The 17,024-nt window shown below is 44.9% G+C and overlaps 1 protein-coding gene across 2 annotated transcripts in view; it reads right to left on the reverse strand.

Moving 5' to 3' along the window:
- TRAPPC9 (trafficking protein particle complex subunit 9) overlaps window positions 1-17,024 on the reverse strand; it is a 669,767-nt gene that overhangs the window by 589,738 nt on the left and 63,005 nt on the right. For both annotated transcript variants that reach the window (XM_068238081.1, XM_068238082.1), the window contains exon 11: window positions 10,701-10,846. In XM_068238081.1, the coding sequence (XP_068094182.1) occupies window positions 10,701-10,846 (146 nt within the window). The remainder of the gene's footprint in view (window positions 1-10,700; window positions 10,847-17,024) is intronic.

Consider the following 17,024-nt stretch of genomic DNA (forward strand, 5'->3'; position numbering starts at 1 on the left):
TGGAGAAGGAGAGAGAGAGAGACGAGACAGAAGACTTTTCCTGGTATTCTGCTGTAAAACTCTTTTCAAATGTACCACTCACGAACAAAACGCAGCAGAACACATCCAAACGCACCGCACAGCAGCCGCCTGCCTGAACGGCCCTAAAAAGCATGAACATCAAAGCAAATCAAAGCCTTATTTATCTACTGTGTTCACGAACCGTTCTGCTACATGTGCGGAACTCCATACACCATACCTCCCAACTTTTTCGAGATAAGAAAGAAGGGAACTAAAGCCACACCCCTTATCATGTCCCTGACATAGCCCTAGTCATATATACTATAAAGATTTCATAAGAAATCATGTTACTGTATATACTCGAGTATAAGCCTAATTTTTTAGCACAAAATATGTGCTGAAAAGTTACCCTCTCGGCTTATATGCGAGTCAATGGAGCAGAATAGATGGTGGAGCAGGTTTTGTTACTGGCAGAGGAGCATTAGGATTGTGCACTGGTGATCCTGCTCTTGCCAGCTGGCTCCTGTGTCTATGCCCACCATACCCTGCAACATGGTGTGCAGAGTGCGCTGCTCAAGACTACCCAGCTTGTGGAGCAGAGCGTGTAAGCAACGTATCAGTGGTACAATGATCGAGTGTTCTTCCTGTGTGGAAATCACTGTCTCATATCTATGACGCCATCTAGTGATATCTTGAGAAACAGCTGTACCATCCATGCGGCACATCTGGCGATGAGAAGGAATTAATGACTTGTACTGGGGGAACATCTGGCAACTGTGGAAGGGGGCTATACTGGGGAGGTGGATTATATGCCAGTCAATCACTTTTTCTTGGTTACTGAGAGAAAAGTTGGTATCTCGGCTTATATGCGTGTATATACAGTATTTTATCATTAACCACTTCACAGCTCCAGTACAGTATATCTACTCCCCTGCAGACTTCATCTAACCGCCCAGGGGAGTAAATATACGTACTCCCGCTGCTACCACTGCTGTACCCGCTCCCGCTTATTTGTGCGCTCGTTCAGGTTGCCATCTGCCCGCCAGGAGATCAATGAATGGGAAGGCAATTCCTAATCATTGATCTAAGTCCCCGTAGCAATTATCGGCGCCTTTTATGAGAAGCTGCACGATCATTCTAATAAATAAAAGTTTCCCATCTTCAGTACACTTCCTGTAAGCATACATATTTCGCTTACAGGACATTTAACAAAAAAAAGACTGAGGCCATCTTGTGGCCAAATAGTAAAACTACATCTAAAAGTACTTTTTTTTTAAATTCCAATACCTGTTTTTACATTTTAAATTAACCCCTTACCTCCCACACTCCCCAATAGTTACCAACATTTATTTTTTTTGTAAAAAAAATACAATGAAATAAATTTACAATTATAAAAAATGCATTAATAGTTTTCTTAGGGACTGAACTTTTTTAATATGTATGTCAAGACGGTATAATACTGTTACTTTATAAATTATGGGCTTTTTATTAATGATGGATGCAAAACTGAAAAAAAATGCATCTTTATTTCCTAATAAAATATTGGCACCAGACATTGTGATAGGGACATCACTTAAATGGTGTAATAACCGGTACAAATGGGCACATTAATTACGTGGATTTTAATTACGGTAGCATGCAATATTTAAAAAATATAATGGCCGAAAACTGAAAAAAAAATTTCTTATTTTTCCATTAAAAAACATTTAGAATAAAAAAAATTCTTGGCATAATGTACCACCCAAAGTAAGCCTAATTAGTGATAAAAAAAACCACATTTAACACATTTCATTCTGATAAGTAGAGATAAAGTTATTGGCAAATGAATGGAAGGAGCTGAAAGGTGAAAATTGCTTGGATGCTGAAGGGGTAAAAGCCCTCAGTTGTGAAGTAGTTAAAACCACACTGTTCCTTTCTGTCCTTGTTAATGTTTCTTCATATTAACATTTGAAAATAAGAAATATATCTATTTAGGGGAATCAAGTTTAGAGTAAATTAAACATATTTTTCAGCAGAAAAACTACACATATTTACACTGAGCGCTCCTCAAAGAGGGACAAATGAGGAAGAAAGAGGTCAGGGGGACTGGGTTCCCAAAGAGGGACAGTTAGGAGCTATGATTCACAATGTGGTCAAAATACACTCAAATCCACAGCAAAGGGCAGTTTAAAACATTTAGAGAGGAACTTCAGCCTAAACAAACATACTATCATTAAGTTACATTAGTTATGTTAATTCAAATAAGATAGGTAATATAATCTCTTACCCACCCTGTTTTAAAAGAACAGGCAAATGTTTGATTTCATGGGGGCAGCCATCTTTTTGGTTGAAAGGAGGTGACAGGGAGCATGAGACACAGTTCCAACTGTCCTGTGTGCTGATCACCCCTCCCAGTTGCTAGGCAACGTGAACAACAACATAGGAAATCCCATCAAGCTTTGCACAGCATCAGGGAAAAAGAGCATGGGCAATTTTCTTTGATAGGTGGAGCTTAGCTAAAAATGCAGCTAAAAAGGATGCTTTGGTAAGAAAAACAAAGTTCTGATGCTGTGAAACTGTTAAAGAAACACCAAGCCTTTTCAGTTCTGCTGAGTAGATTTTTAGTCAGGAGGTTTACTTTTAATATTTTAAGAAGTTGTGCAAAAGAACAAGGGAGGCTGCAGCAGTTGTGCGCAGCACTCTGGCCCTGGAGGGGTTAACAGCAGAGCGACAGCGAGCGCTCCAGAGTGGCACAAGTGCTCCTCATCTAATTAAATCTGATTTTCAGGCGGTTAGAGAACCTCAGAGCAAGTGCTTGTGAATAATTCCAGTTACTATGGAGAATAGGGATGGGATCTTTCGCTGTACGTGTAACATCTGTCAGATGATGAGTCAAGGAGATGTCACGCCAACCAACCATCGCTGTCAGATGAGCGATCTGACTGACCAAAGACTCCCTGCAGGCAAAGATGTAAAAAAGGCACCTGCTGAAAATGGCGCAGAAAAGCGATTGTAGAATACAGCTAAATTTACTGATATTCTAGAACTCCATTCAAATCGTAAAATATTGATAAATATAACTGATATTTTACTATGACCTAACTTCTCCCTACACTCACACAGAACCCTGGGCCTGGTGGTCCCTAACCTTCAACCTCCCCCCTCTTATGGTGCCTAACCATTAAAGAGGAACTCCAGTGAAAAGAATGTAATGAAAAAAGTGCTTCATTTTTACAATAATTAGTTATAAATGATTTCCATCTGTGAGCTTCTATCCGCTTCTGTCCGCTTTTTATCAGCACATAACTGTTACAGATTGATACATACACAGATGGTAACAAGGCCTAAGGCTCAACACACACCATACAATCTTGGTTGTTCAATCTTACCACTTTCATGTAGTATAAGAGCTTATCCAATCAATCATTCAAGGTATTTTCAATCTGTTGGCCCTTATACTACATAGATTTGGTAAATCTGTACAACCAAGATTGTATGGTGTGTATTGAGCTTTAGTCAGTGTTTGCCCATTGCAAAATCTTTCCTCTTCCTGATTTACATTCTCACATTTATTACATGGTGACATTTTTACTGCTGGCAGGTGATGTCACTGGAAGTAGCTGCTGTTTGCTTTGTTGGCAGTTGGAAACAGCTGTAAATAGCTATTATTTCCCACAATGCAACAAGGCTCACACAGTATGATGTCAGAACCATGGTCCTGACATCACACTGTGGGGGGTGTCACCACAAAATCATTCATAAAGAGCCCTCTGATGATCCGTTTGTGAAAAGGAATATATTTCTCATGGAAAAGGGAGAATCAGCTACTGATTGGGATGAAGTTCAATTCTTGGCTACGCTTTCTCGTTAACCCCCTTCTCCCCTCTTGGGCAGCTAACATTAAATCCCCCCAGCGGACAGCTAATCTTCCAACCCCCTCCCGCTCCAAACCTAACCTTAGACTCCCCCCACCCTTAAACCGCGTCCCGTATAGAAGGGCGCCCGTTAGAATATTTTTCCTCCTTTAATAGCGGGGGCAGGGGATGCCTGCTACATGCACTGCATCTATAAATAGTAGGCGCTTGCACACACTATTTGTAACCACAGTTCGCATAGCAGGAATCCCCTGCCCCTGCTATTAAAGGAGGAAAAAACGTTCCAAACGAAGGGTAAATGACTCCTCGTTCAGATGTCGTTTGAACTTAAGTGATGGCTTAAAACGATCCATGATCATTCTCTGACATTTTAACCTCCTGAGGACCGCAGTGTTAAACCCCCCTAGTGACCAGGCCATTTTTTACTAATTGGGCCACTGCAGCTTTAAGGCCTCACTGCAGGGCCGCACAACTCAGCACACAAGTGATCCCCCCTTCCTTTTCTGCCCACCAACAAAGATTTCTGTTGGTGGGCTGAGATCCCTGCAGGGATGTTTGTTTTTTACAAATATCTATCTCCTTATTTTCTTAATAAAATTTACTATTTTTTTCTAACTCCGCCCTCCCTACCCCCGCCAGCCAATCCTGGCGATTGTCTCTCATAGGCATCAGCCTATGAGAGACAATCGCTCTCCTGCCTCTCAGGGGGACAGTCGTGTCACGGCTGTCCCCAGTACAGCGCTGCTACTGATCGCAGCGCCGTACAATGTAAATAGACGGTGATTGCCGCTGGGAGGCTGATGTCGGAGCGGAGCTTCGTCATTTCAGCGGGGATGTGCGCGCATCGGCGTGTTCGATCCCCTGTAATATCCGCCCCTAGCACTTCACGCCAATTGGCGTGGAGTGGTCCTGGGACTGCCGCCGTGTTCATGCCAATCAGCGTGGAGCGGTCGTTAGGCAGTTAAATGACCCCCATGATTGATCACTTCAGCAGATAATCGGCCATAGTCAACAATGTGTACAGAGCTATGAATGATTTATAAACGAGCTGTCCACAGGAAGTTTACGGCACTTCTCCCTACATCCTGTATCGTTTAACGATCCGATTAATTGGCATTTCGTTTGCAATCTTCTGCTGTCGTTTACATCACACCAATTGATATATCCACTGATAGATCGAGGAACGATCGTTCATCTGCCGTTTTTACACAACTATCTTTTGTTGTGTGTATGTAGCTTAACTGGTTCTGGACCACGGTAATTGAAATCTGCCCCCTGTTTGGGATCTGTTATCCCTGCCAAGGAGTAGATTTTAATTACCCTTGCTTCTGCCGCTACCACCGATTGCGCTACTTTCCTGCCGGTATGACAGTAGAGCTCTGTGAGCCGGTTAGGAGAGGATTTAATTGGCTCCTGACCCTGTGATCAATGTGAGCCAATCTCATAGGCTCACAAGGTCAGGAATCAATTAAATCGGCTCCTGGCCGGCTCCCAGAGCTCTGCTGTCATAGCGACAGCAGACCAAGTGGGCTTCAGCGACGGGAGAGTGGCGCGGACGAGAGAGACGGGTCCATGCGGCGTGACATCAGTGATCCCCGCTTTTGTTCCAGCGGTCTCTTAAAGGGAATGTCCGAGGACTTAAAAAATAAGTCCTCGGACATTCGCAGTACAGTCCGGATGATGTCCGCGTGACCGTCAGAGCCGCTTGTTGGCAACTTTAATTGGCTAAAATCCAGGCGTATAAATTTGCTTTCCAGTTGTGTGTAATCTGGAATTAATGAAATGTAATTAAACTTTCTCTATCCAAAAGGCAAATAAATGGTTCTCAGCTCTGAGAAATAATGCAGTTAAATAGCCTTATTTTCCTATTATATATATTATAATGTGAATAAATCAGATTATTACCAGATGACGTTGTAGGAAGCGCTACAAAGTCATTTTGTATATCTCTACAGAAAATGTGGCATGGTTGCCCTTCCTAATGGCTTTATTGATTGGTTGTTTTTCGGGACCTGGAGGACCCCCTGGTCAAGTCCTGAGGCCATTTCTGATACAGATGGCCCTCGGTGGACACCTTCTGGGGCGGCTAGAGGCTCATTATCACAGGCTTCTGCTGTAACCGAACTCCCAGCATGCCCCTGTCATTTTAATGGGTAAGTAAATCTTACTCGAGCCAAATGAGGGAATCTTAGGACCATTAAAATAAATTTATCTGACAGGGACACAGGCCAGTCGGCAGAATGGAGCAGCTCAGAGACCAGCGGAGCCGTCCGCACAACGAGAACGCCCCCTATTTCCTGTTAATGGCTCCTGTATTATTAATTCCCTGCTCTGTTAACCTTCTGGAAATCGCTATCTATTCCGATGGATCAGGCATGAGCAATCGATCCTCGCGCTCCCAGGCCACCTTATTGATCACCGTGTTCCTGCACTTAATGAAACCAGAGGTGCGGAGCTACTGTCTCGCTTTTATTGTGCAACTTTGCTAGGCTCTAATTGTTACTTTCTCGTTAATACGAAAGAGAGAACAGAAGACAGTTTAACAATTTAATTAGAGTTCCTGATTGTGTTTGTTTCTCTGCCTGGAAAGTTTTATAACTACTGGATGTTTGCCATGGAGAAGAAGCAGGAGAGGGAGAGAGGGAGAGAGAGAGAGAGAGAGAGAGAGAGAGAGAGAGAGAGAGAGAGAGAGAGGGGGGGGGGGGAGAGAGGGGGGTGGAGAGAGGGGAGGAGAGAGAGGGGGGGAGAGAGAGACAGAGGGAGGGAGAGAAAGATAGAGGGAGGGTGGGAGGGAGAGAAAGAGAGAGGCAGGAAGGAGAGAGAAACAGAAGGAGGGAGGGAGAGAAAGAGAGAGAGAGGGAAAGGGAGAGAGAGAGGGGGGGGTGAGAGAGGGAGGGGGGGGAGAGACAGAGAGGGAGGGGGGAGATAGAGAGACAGAGAGGGAGGGAGAGAGAGAGGGGAGAGAGGGAGGGAGAGAGAGAGGGGAGAGAGAGAGGGGAGAGAGAGAGGGGAGAGAGGGAGGGAGGTTCGAGAGAGAGAGAGGGGGAAATAGAGAGAGAGGAAGCAGGAAAGAGAGAGAGAGAGAGCGGGAAGGGAGAGAGACATCAGAGTACAGTCTTGGATCATGAACCAGCCTTGTATGGCAGAACAACAAAGGAGGGGGCAAAGTAAGATTGGATAACAAAGAGACAAGAAGAGAGACGTAAAATTGTATATCAAACCCCGAATCCATGCGGGAGCTCACTTGGCGTACACTGTAAATAGTTCCAAGGTTAAAAACACAAGTGCAGTATGCAGCTGTTCATCGGTAGAGTAGCACAATACATACAGTCATTGCCAAACTGCCTCTGATGAAGGGTAATACTTGTGAAACGTGTAAAAGCACATGCATTTTATTTTAATTTATTATGTCCAATAAATGTATGTTACTTACCTATTGGCGCAAATAGCCTGTGATTTACTAATATTGTGTTCTGGCTGAGGACCCAAGAGCTACAACGGCTTCCATATTGAATACCCTGGACGCTTGTATGCTGAACTGTCAATATTGGCATTTCAGCCATCTGATAAGGTTAGCTGCTCTCTGCATAGAGGTGATGTTCTATTTTATACTTTGTAAAAAAAAAAAAGGTAGCGCCCCTTGTATTTCAGAGAGAAGGGGACTGAAAATAAACGAGACAACAGGCGGAATTAAAGAACCACTCCAGCGAAAAAAGTAAGAATTTAAAATCTGACAGAACAGACAGGTTTTGGACTAGTCCATCTCCTCATGGGGGATTCTCAGGGGTTTTTTTTTTCTTTTAAAAGCATTTCCTGAACGGCAGTTTAACTTCCAGAATAGTAAGATGCCAGCCAGCCTCCCTACTGGCTTGCACACTGTTTTGGCAGTTAGACTTAAAGGACCACTATCGCGAAAAAAGTAGGCAGTTAAAAAATGTGACAGATGACAGGTTTTGGGCCAGACCATCTTTTTAAGGGGGATTCTCAGGGCTTTCTTTGTTTTCAACAGCATTTCCTGAACAGCAGTTTAACTGCCAAAATAGTAAGATACCAGCCGGCCTCCCTAATCACTTGCACACTATTATGTCAGTTAGATTTTGCAACTGTTGTTCAGGAAATGCTGTTGAAAACATAGAAAGCCCTGAGAATCCCCCTTAAAAAGATGGACTGGTCCAAAACCTGTCATCTGTCACATTTTTTAACTGCCTAGTTTTTTCACGACAGTGGTCCTTTAACAACTGCTGTTCAGGTAACGCTTTAGAAAGCCAAGAAAACCCTGAGAATCCATCATGAGGAGATGGAGTAGTCTAAAACCTGTCAGATTTTAACTGCTTACATTTTTTTTCGCTGGAGTGGTCTTTTAAAGCAGGGGTCCCCAACCTTTTTGAGCCCGGGGCCCCCTATACCGACCAAACTTTTCTCTGGGGCCCGGGGGAGGGGGGCGGGGATTTGGGGGTCGTGGTTAGTGGCGGCGGCAGTCCCCCTCCTGCCTTTTTTCCCCCGATTGTGAGTGTAGTATATACACTCGGCCCCTCAGAAAAACTGCCCAGGGACCACCAAGGGGGCCGCGGCCCCCAGGTTGGGGACCCCTGTTTTAAAGGACACCTTTATTTTATTATTTATTTATTGTATTTATAAAGCGCCAACATATTACGCAGCGCTGAAGTGAGAGGGATATGGAGGCTGCCATATTTATTTCCTATTAAACAATACCAGTTTCCTGGTTATCCTGGCGATCTTTCAGTCATCACAAATGTCTGAATCCTACACTTAGAACAAGCATGTGGCAAATCCAGTCAGAAACACCTGATCTGCTGCATGCTTGTTCAGGGTCTGTGGTTAAAAGTATTAGAGGCAGAGGTTCAGCAGGACTGCCTGGGAATTTGTTTTGCATAAAAGGAAATAAATATGACAGCCTCCATATCCCTGTCACTTCATGTGGGCTTAGATCAGGGGTGTCAAACTCAAATACAAAGTGGGCTGAAATTATACACTGGGACCTAGTCGCGGGCCAACCTCAAGGTCTACTGGCCACCTTCCTCTCTTATACAGTTCCCTGGTGTCTATAGTCCTCCACCCACCCCTTTACAGTTCCCTGGTGTCTAGTGATTTCCCCCTACCTCCCCCCATATGGCTTACCTGGTGATCTAGGGCTTCACCTCCAATATAGCTTCCCTGGTGGTCTAGTGCAGGGGTCCCCAACCACCGGGCCGCGGCCCACTGCCGGTCCGTTGGCAGTTTCCAGCCGGGCCGCGGCGGGTCTGTCCTCCCCCCCAAATGAGCGAGCGCCCGCTTCCGGATTCCCCCAGGCGCCTCTCTCCTTCATGCAGCATCTCCGCTAACAGCGCGTCTTGCGGAGGAGGGAAGGAGGCGGAGCAGCGGTTGCCATGGTAGCGGCGTAGCATATCGCCGCTACAGGAAGCGGCTGCCCCGCCTCCTTCCCTCCTCCGCAAGACACGCTGCTGGTATCGGAGATGAGGCATGAAGGAGAGCGGCGCCTGGGGGAATCCGGAAGCGGCCGCCCGCTAGCTCATAAGGTAACATGAGCGGGGGCACCAACTACCCATACTAGGGCACTTTACTGGGCACATACTAACCATGCTGGGCACTATACTAGCCACGCTGGGCACTATACTAGCCACGCTGGGCACTATACTAGCTATGCTGGACACTATACTAGCCATGCTGGGCACTATACTAGCCACGCTGGGCACTTTACTAGCTATGCTGGGCACTATACTAGCCATACTGGGGCACTGTACTAGCCATGCTGGGCACTATACTAGCCATGCTGGGAACTATACTAGCCATACTGGGGCACTATACTAGCTATACGGGCACTATACTAGCTATACTGGGCACTTTACTAGCTGTACTGGGGCACTACCTACCCATACTGGACACTACCTACCCATACTGGGACTATACTAGCTATACTGGTCACTATACTAGCTATACTGGTCACTATACTAGCTATACTGGGGCACTATACTGGGGTAACTATACTAGCCATACTGGGGCAACTAAGCTACCTATACTTGGGCAACTATGCTAGCAATGCAGCTGCACCCCAGAACCCCCCCCCGTAACCCGCTGCGCACGACACTGTTCACTAGGTCGCGCACCCCATAACACACACACACACACACACACACACACACACACACACACACACACACACACACACACACACACACACACACGGTCCCCAGAAAAATTTGGTCAGAAAGCGGTCCCCGGGCCGGAAAAGGTTGGGGTCCCCTGGTCTAGTGGGCCAATCATAATGCAAAGTGGGGAAACCACTTGAGGGCCAAATTTAATGGCTCTGAAGGCCAAATTCCACCCGCGGGCCGGAGTTTTACATGTATGGCTTTGATGAACAGTAACAGAGAGGGTGAGGAAGAAAAGAACAGAAGGGGTGATGGAGATAAACGTATAGGAAATAAAGAGAAACAAAATCATAGAGTGGAGAGTAAGAAAGGCTATAGCATCAAATGGGCCTTCAATCAGCTCTGAACAGCAGTGAAATCAGTAATCGGGTGTTGCAAATTCACTATGTCAGATTCAAACACCAACACTGGTCACCGGACAAACATTACTGCCACAACCAAACACAAGTCAGACTGTGCCCATTATTGGAGATGACCGATGAGATGCAGATAATTCTGGCCTGCATGCTAATGTCATGCATATTGTAAGAAGCTTTCAATTGGTCTAATCAAACCCGAGAGGCTGTACATTTGATTGGATCGAATCCTAACCTGCATAGAACTTGCCATAAATGTGCCGGTAAGATGAAATTTCATCCAATTAACCATCTGTGGCCGTTATGAAAAGTGTACTAACCAATCTTTTTGCTGTTCTCCTCCTGGCGATTGTGCGCTATGATGGGCGAGTAGATGAACGGGCTCTTGGTAGACAGTTTCTGGCCTAGCAGGTTCTTCACCTTCTGTGGCCGCAGGATGACCGGCAGATTGAGAAGCTTCACTGACCTAAAAATGCACAAAAACGGAGTTACTCCACAGCGTGTGTCACATGCAGAGAGCTGAGGTCCGACAATACAAGACTGGCAGAGCTGCTAGGCTGGAATCCAGCGATTTATGCAGTCTGTAAATGGACCAGGTGCTGCGGTGGCATAAGGCCCAGGTCACACTGGTGTTAAAAAGAGATCCGTTTGCTGATCGGAATGGATCCTAACGGATGCAAATGGATCCAATGTTAAGCTATGGATCCGTTCACATCCATGTGTTCAAAACGGATCCGTTCTGCACGATCCGCACGTTTGCTGCTGCACCAATTTTTCTGGACCGCTGAGCCCAGCGGAACGGAAACAGATACTGAAGCGCTACACTGGCGGCAATCGAACGTCTTTTCACATTAGTGAAGAAACGGACCGTTTTAGCCAGCAAAATCCACTTGTGGAGGCTGCGGTGGCTCTGCACTGGCGACACATTCAGGGCCTCTTTCCGACATGGGGCGTGAAGCGGCCTGAGTGCAGAGGGGGCAGCTGTGTCCGGGCAGTGCTATCTGCCCCTCCCTTCTGTGCAGGGAGTGGGCCCTGCAGGTCCTCCGGGGTCGCACAGAATCACAGCGGTCTCTTCCGCTCCCTCTGGCCTTGCAGTGACTGTCGCACTGCATGGGAGATTGGCCAGTGCTTTGCTCGCCGATGATGCATTGCGTGGTGGGTGATTTTGCCGATGCTAAAAACGGTAGGGACTGGGGGGGGGGGGGGGGGGGAACAGAGCGGATGCGGCAATGGTGCGGCAACAGCAATGTGAACAGGCCCAACGGATCGGTAGTGGAATGGAAACTGATCTGTTTCCACCGATACTTTTACCTCATACCACAAGTGTGAACCGGGCCTTAAAGAGAATCTGTATTGTTAAAATCGCTCAAAAGTAAACATACCAGTGCGTTAGGGGACATCTCCTATTACCCTCTGTCACAATTTCGCCGCTCCCTGCCGCATTAAAAGTGGTTAAAAACAGTTTTAAAAAGTTTGTTTGTAAACAAACAAAATGGCCACCAAAACAGGAAGTAGGTTGATGTACAGTATGTCCACACATAGAAAATACATCCATACACAAGCAGGCTGTATACAGCCTTCCTTTTGAATCTCAAGAGATCATTTGTGTGTTTCTTCCCCCTGTTCTCATGCACTGAAGTTTCAGGCTGCTCTTTTCTTCCTGCAGAGTGCAGACAGCTTTGCCTTTGTCTGTAATTCCTCAGTATGTGAAAGCCCAGCCAGCTCAGAGGACGATTTATCCAGCTTGTAAAAGATGAGAGAAGAGAGAAGCTGCTCTAATCTAAATAATACACAGGCAGTGTGCAGAGAGGGGGGAGTTCATAGCAGAACCACAACACTGAAGAACTTGGCAGCCTTCCAGACACAGACCGACAAGTCTGACAGGGGAAAGATACATTGATTTATTACAGAGACAGTGATAGTATGAAGTGCTGCAGTAAGCCAGAACACATTAGAATAGCTTTTGGAACTTATAGGATGATAAAAAACAGGATGCAATTTTTGTTACGGAGTCTCTTTAAGGAGACCAACTGGTTTGAAAACATCTTTGGGGATCGTCGGGAGGTCGCCAGTCCTCGAGAGTAAAAAGACGGGACGATTTATTCTGCGCATGCGTAGTACAGAGCAGCCCCTCTTCAGAAGCACTTGGGGACGTGAGCGTTTCCAGGGGCTCCCAGAGGCGGCAAATCTGAACCGAGGACGCCGCTGGAAGTCGAGCACCACGAGAGGAACGGGAAGGCTCTTTAGAAATCAGAGCTTCCCTCTCCATAGGTGAGTATCAAACTGTTTTTTTTTTTTTTTTGACATTCACTACAGATTTGCTTTAAGACAAGTAAAAATAGAAGAAGTGGGAAAAAGTCACATAATCTTTCGCACGGCGTAGCATTTTACACTGCGTTCAGATTTCACAAAACAGCCATTCTCAGTAAACGGGAGACGTGACCGGTGCTCATCCCGCCATGCAGAAAGTGGGGCACTCTGACTGAACCTGATGTCTCCTCTTTTTATCATCCTCCTTTGTGGAGCAGCCGTGAGGACAAGCGGGGTGACACGTTTTACCGTAACGCCCGCCGCAGGAAGTGACCCCATTACTTCTATTCTTCTGCAGGAAGAGATCAAAGTTCTGCTGTCACAATGAGAAAAGAAGCCCAAACGTTTATAAAGCGGCTCAGCGCACAACATGGGAGAGGCGTGAGCCCTGCGCATCGCGGAATACATCGCCGAGTGCGATCGCCCACCAACAGGACGCAGAGGACTTCACTCACGTTCTACATCAAAGGGGAACGACAATGATTTCAAGGGAAAAAGCTTCGGAAAAAGCACAGGAGACATGATTTAATATTGAAGGATAAGTTTAAAGTGAACTCGAGGTGAGAGTGATATGGAGGTTGCCATATTTATTTCCTTTTAACCCTTTGGGGACCACTGATAGTAAATCCTACGCCGCACTTGTGGCTGTCTAAGCCTGATGCAACGTAGGATTTACGCCGCCTGCTTTTAGCGTTCCCAACACGATCGTGCGCTCCCGAGAGGGGAGATTAAGCTGTCACATGACAGCTGACATCTCTGATCAGGAGCCATCGCAATTGGATAAAATGACCTGCTCCTTAAGGCGGGATAAGAAAGGAAAGAGCCAATCGCACTCTTCTGGCACACCACCCTATATCAGAAACAAGGGGGTGAGGTGTGCAGGACTTGTTCTCCGGATACCGCAGAGATTCAAATATGTCAATCAAGTGGAAGTCCGCACCGCCTCTTAGGGTAAATCTTGTTTAATAAGTATCAAAAAGACATACACATTAAAAAGAACCACTAGGCAAGACAGTCCGCTGTTTCGGGCTCCTGCCCATCTTCATGTTGCCAGGTTCTGAATACATGTTCACATACAATACATATATATACAACAGAGTAGCCAATCAGATCAAGTATTCAAAGGAGAGGACCTGATGGGGAACTATTCATTTAAATACAAAACTCCACCTCCCCATACAGCTCTATGGGTCACCGGTATATATTGATAACACACTGATTACATACAATATAAACCTCAGTTTCACTTAACATCGATCACATATACCTATAGTCTGTATCCCCATCCCTCATGAGGTTCCTCTGGCACTAGATCGCATCTACATGAAAGAAATAGCATATCGCAGGCTTGTTAACAAACCTGCGTGGCCACCATCCAATCAAAGCGCATTGCCCAAAACGTCATGGCCGAAAGCACGCCCCTGGCTCTACACCACTAGCGCCGACCAATCAAAAGAAAGAGCGTCAAAAGACGCATATGACGCGGCCCATTGTCCGCATAAGCGAATGTGCCGACCAATAGGATAATGCGTAACCCGCCGACCAATCAGAAAATGGAAGCACTCCATCTAGCAATACCAATGCGGCCATACAGCCGCATGAAAAACGCCAATAAACGCCACACAGTAACGACGCAAGACCTGCCCAAGACAAGACACCGCTATGTCTATGGGGAGGGTATGCGTCGCCCAACGGGAAAAAAATGCATCAGACGCGGAAAAAACGGGAAAAAAACGCATATTCCAAACAAGACATGATATAAAATAGCATGTCATTCTATTGCCAGAAAAACACTCATAAACTTACACTGATTATGATACTCTAACCCTTAAAAGACCTATAAAACTAAGACCCCTTAGTGAACTTTAAACATATATATAATAATATACAATATGAACAGACCAATTACCAATCCAGGCGTAAATCATATCCCTATTTAATCCAGAATTGATCGTATCCAATTCCCTAATCCACCTAGACTCCATTTTGAGAAGTTTGGACAATCTGTCACCACCTTTTTTATCCAAGGGAACACTGCCAATAATACATACTTTGAGTTGACTAACATTATGTCTAAAAAGAGTGAAGTGTTCTGATACTGCTTGACCCCTGTTATGATTACGTATAGCAGATTTGTGCGATGCCAGTCTGTCTTTTAGTCTTTGGGTCGTTTGACCAACATAACATTTGCCACAAGGGCACTTAAGTAAATAGACTACCCAACTGGAATCACACGAGTATCTGCCATGTATTTTGTACCTCTTTCCACTAGTGGGATGTGAAAAAGTATCACCCCGGATGAGACTATTACAAATGTGGCAATTGAGACATGGAAAAATACCACAACGCCCCCTGTATATGGCTTGATTTGAAATATCTGAATGCACTAGTTTACTACGAAGGGAAGGAGCTCTCTTATAGCAGAACATGGGGGGCCGTTTAAATTCAGGTATATATGGCAATTAACCTCCTAAAATGTTCCAATTACGTTTGATGCATTTTTCAACCTGATGACTGACAGTGTTATAGGTAGACACCAACATAACCCTGTCCGTTTTAGATTTTTTAGATTTTTTATTATTCCTATGTTGTTTCTGCAACTGTTCATTAAAGGGACTCCGAGCAGTGCAGAAACTATGGAAAGATGCATATCATTTTAAAGCTCTCTTTCTCCTCTTTCCAATGATATATAAACCACCGCCCTACGCCTTTTAGTTTTCACTATTTTCGCGATTGAAATTGCCGCGGCCGCGATTTCAATCGCGAAAATAAAGAAAACTAAAAGGCGTAGAGCGACGATTTAGGTGTCGCCAGAAAGAGGAGAAAGAGAGCTTTAAAATGATATCCATCTTACCATAGTTACTTGTATTACACAGGACGACACTTTCCCCAGTGTTAGCAGCTCCATTTAGCAGAAAAAGTCGCCCTGTGTAATACAATGTAACTATGGAAAGATGGATATCATTTTAAAGCTCTCATTTTCCTCTTTCTGGCGACACCTAAATCGTCTCCCTACGCCTTTTAGTTTTCTTTATTTTGAAATCACGGCCGCGGCAATTTCAATCGCGAAAATAGCGAAAACTAAAAGGAGTAGGGCAGCGGTTTATATATCGTTGGAAAGAGGAGAAAGAGAGCTTTAAAATGATATTCATCTTTCCATAGTTTCTGCACTGCTCGGAGTCCCTTTAAGTATCCTATCAGGGTACCCCTCTGTCTAAACCTCCCCACCATCTCTGTAAGTCTAGTGTCTTGTTTGTCCTTTTCACTGACAATTTTACTTATTCTTTGAAACTGTCCTCCCGGGATGTTACTAACCACATGTTTGGGATGAAAGCTGCTGTAATGTAAAATCGCATTACGATCTGTCTGCTTTCTATACAAATCAGTTATCAATTTACCATCCTTTTTATATAACATAGTGTCCAAGTATGCGTTGCCTTTCGAGTCAAAATTGGCAGTTAACTTAATTCATTGCCATATATACCTGCATTTAAACGGCCCCCCATGTTCTGCTATAAGAGAGCTCCTTCCCTTCGTAGTAAACTAGTGCATTCAGATATTTCAAATCAAGCCATATACAGGGGGCGTTGTGGTATTTTTCCATGTCTCAATTGCCACATTTGTAATAGTCTCATCCGGGGTGATACTTTTTCACATCCCACTAGTGGAAAGAGGTACAAAATACATGGCAGATACTCGTGTGATTCCAGTTGGGTAGTCTATTTACTTAAGTGCCCTTGTGGCAAATGTTATGTTGGTCAAACGACCCAAAGACTAAAAGACAGACTGGCATCGCACAAATCTGCTATACGTAATCATAACAGGGGTCAAGCAGTATCAGAACACTTCACTCTTTTTAGACATAATGTTAGTCAACTCAAAGTATGTATTATTGGCAGTGTTCCCTTGGATAAAAAAGGTGGTGACAGATTGTCCAAACTTCTCAAAATGGAGTCTAGGTGGATTAGGGAATTGGATACGATCAATTCTGGATTAAATAGGGATATGATTTACTCCTGGATTGGTAATTGGTCTGTTCATATTGTATATTATTATATATATGTTTAAAGTTCACTAAGGGGTCTTAGTTTTATAGGTCTTTTAAGGGTTAGAGTATCATAATCAGTGTAAGTTTATGAGTGTTTTTCTGGCAATAGAATGACATGCTATTTTATATCATGTCTTGTTTGGAATATGCGTTTTTTTCCCGTTTTTTCCGCGTCTGATGCATTTTTTTCCCGTTGGGCGACGCATACCCTCCCCATAGACATAGCGGTGTCTTGTCTTGGGCAGGTCTTGCGTCGTTACTGTGTGGCGTTTATTGGCGGTTTTCA

The sequence above is a fragment of the Hyperolius riggenbachi genome, chromosome 5 (genome assembly GCF_040937935.1).
Source record: "Hyperolius riggenbachi isolate aHypRig1 chromosome 5, aHypRig1.pri, whole genome shotgun sequence".
NCBI classification, from domain to species: domain Eukaryota; kingdom Metazoa; phylum Chordata; class Amphibia; order Anura; family Hyperoliidae; genus Hyperolius; species Hyperolius riggenbachi.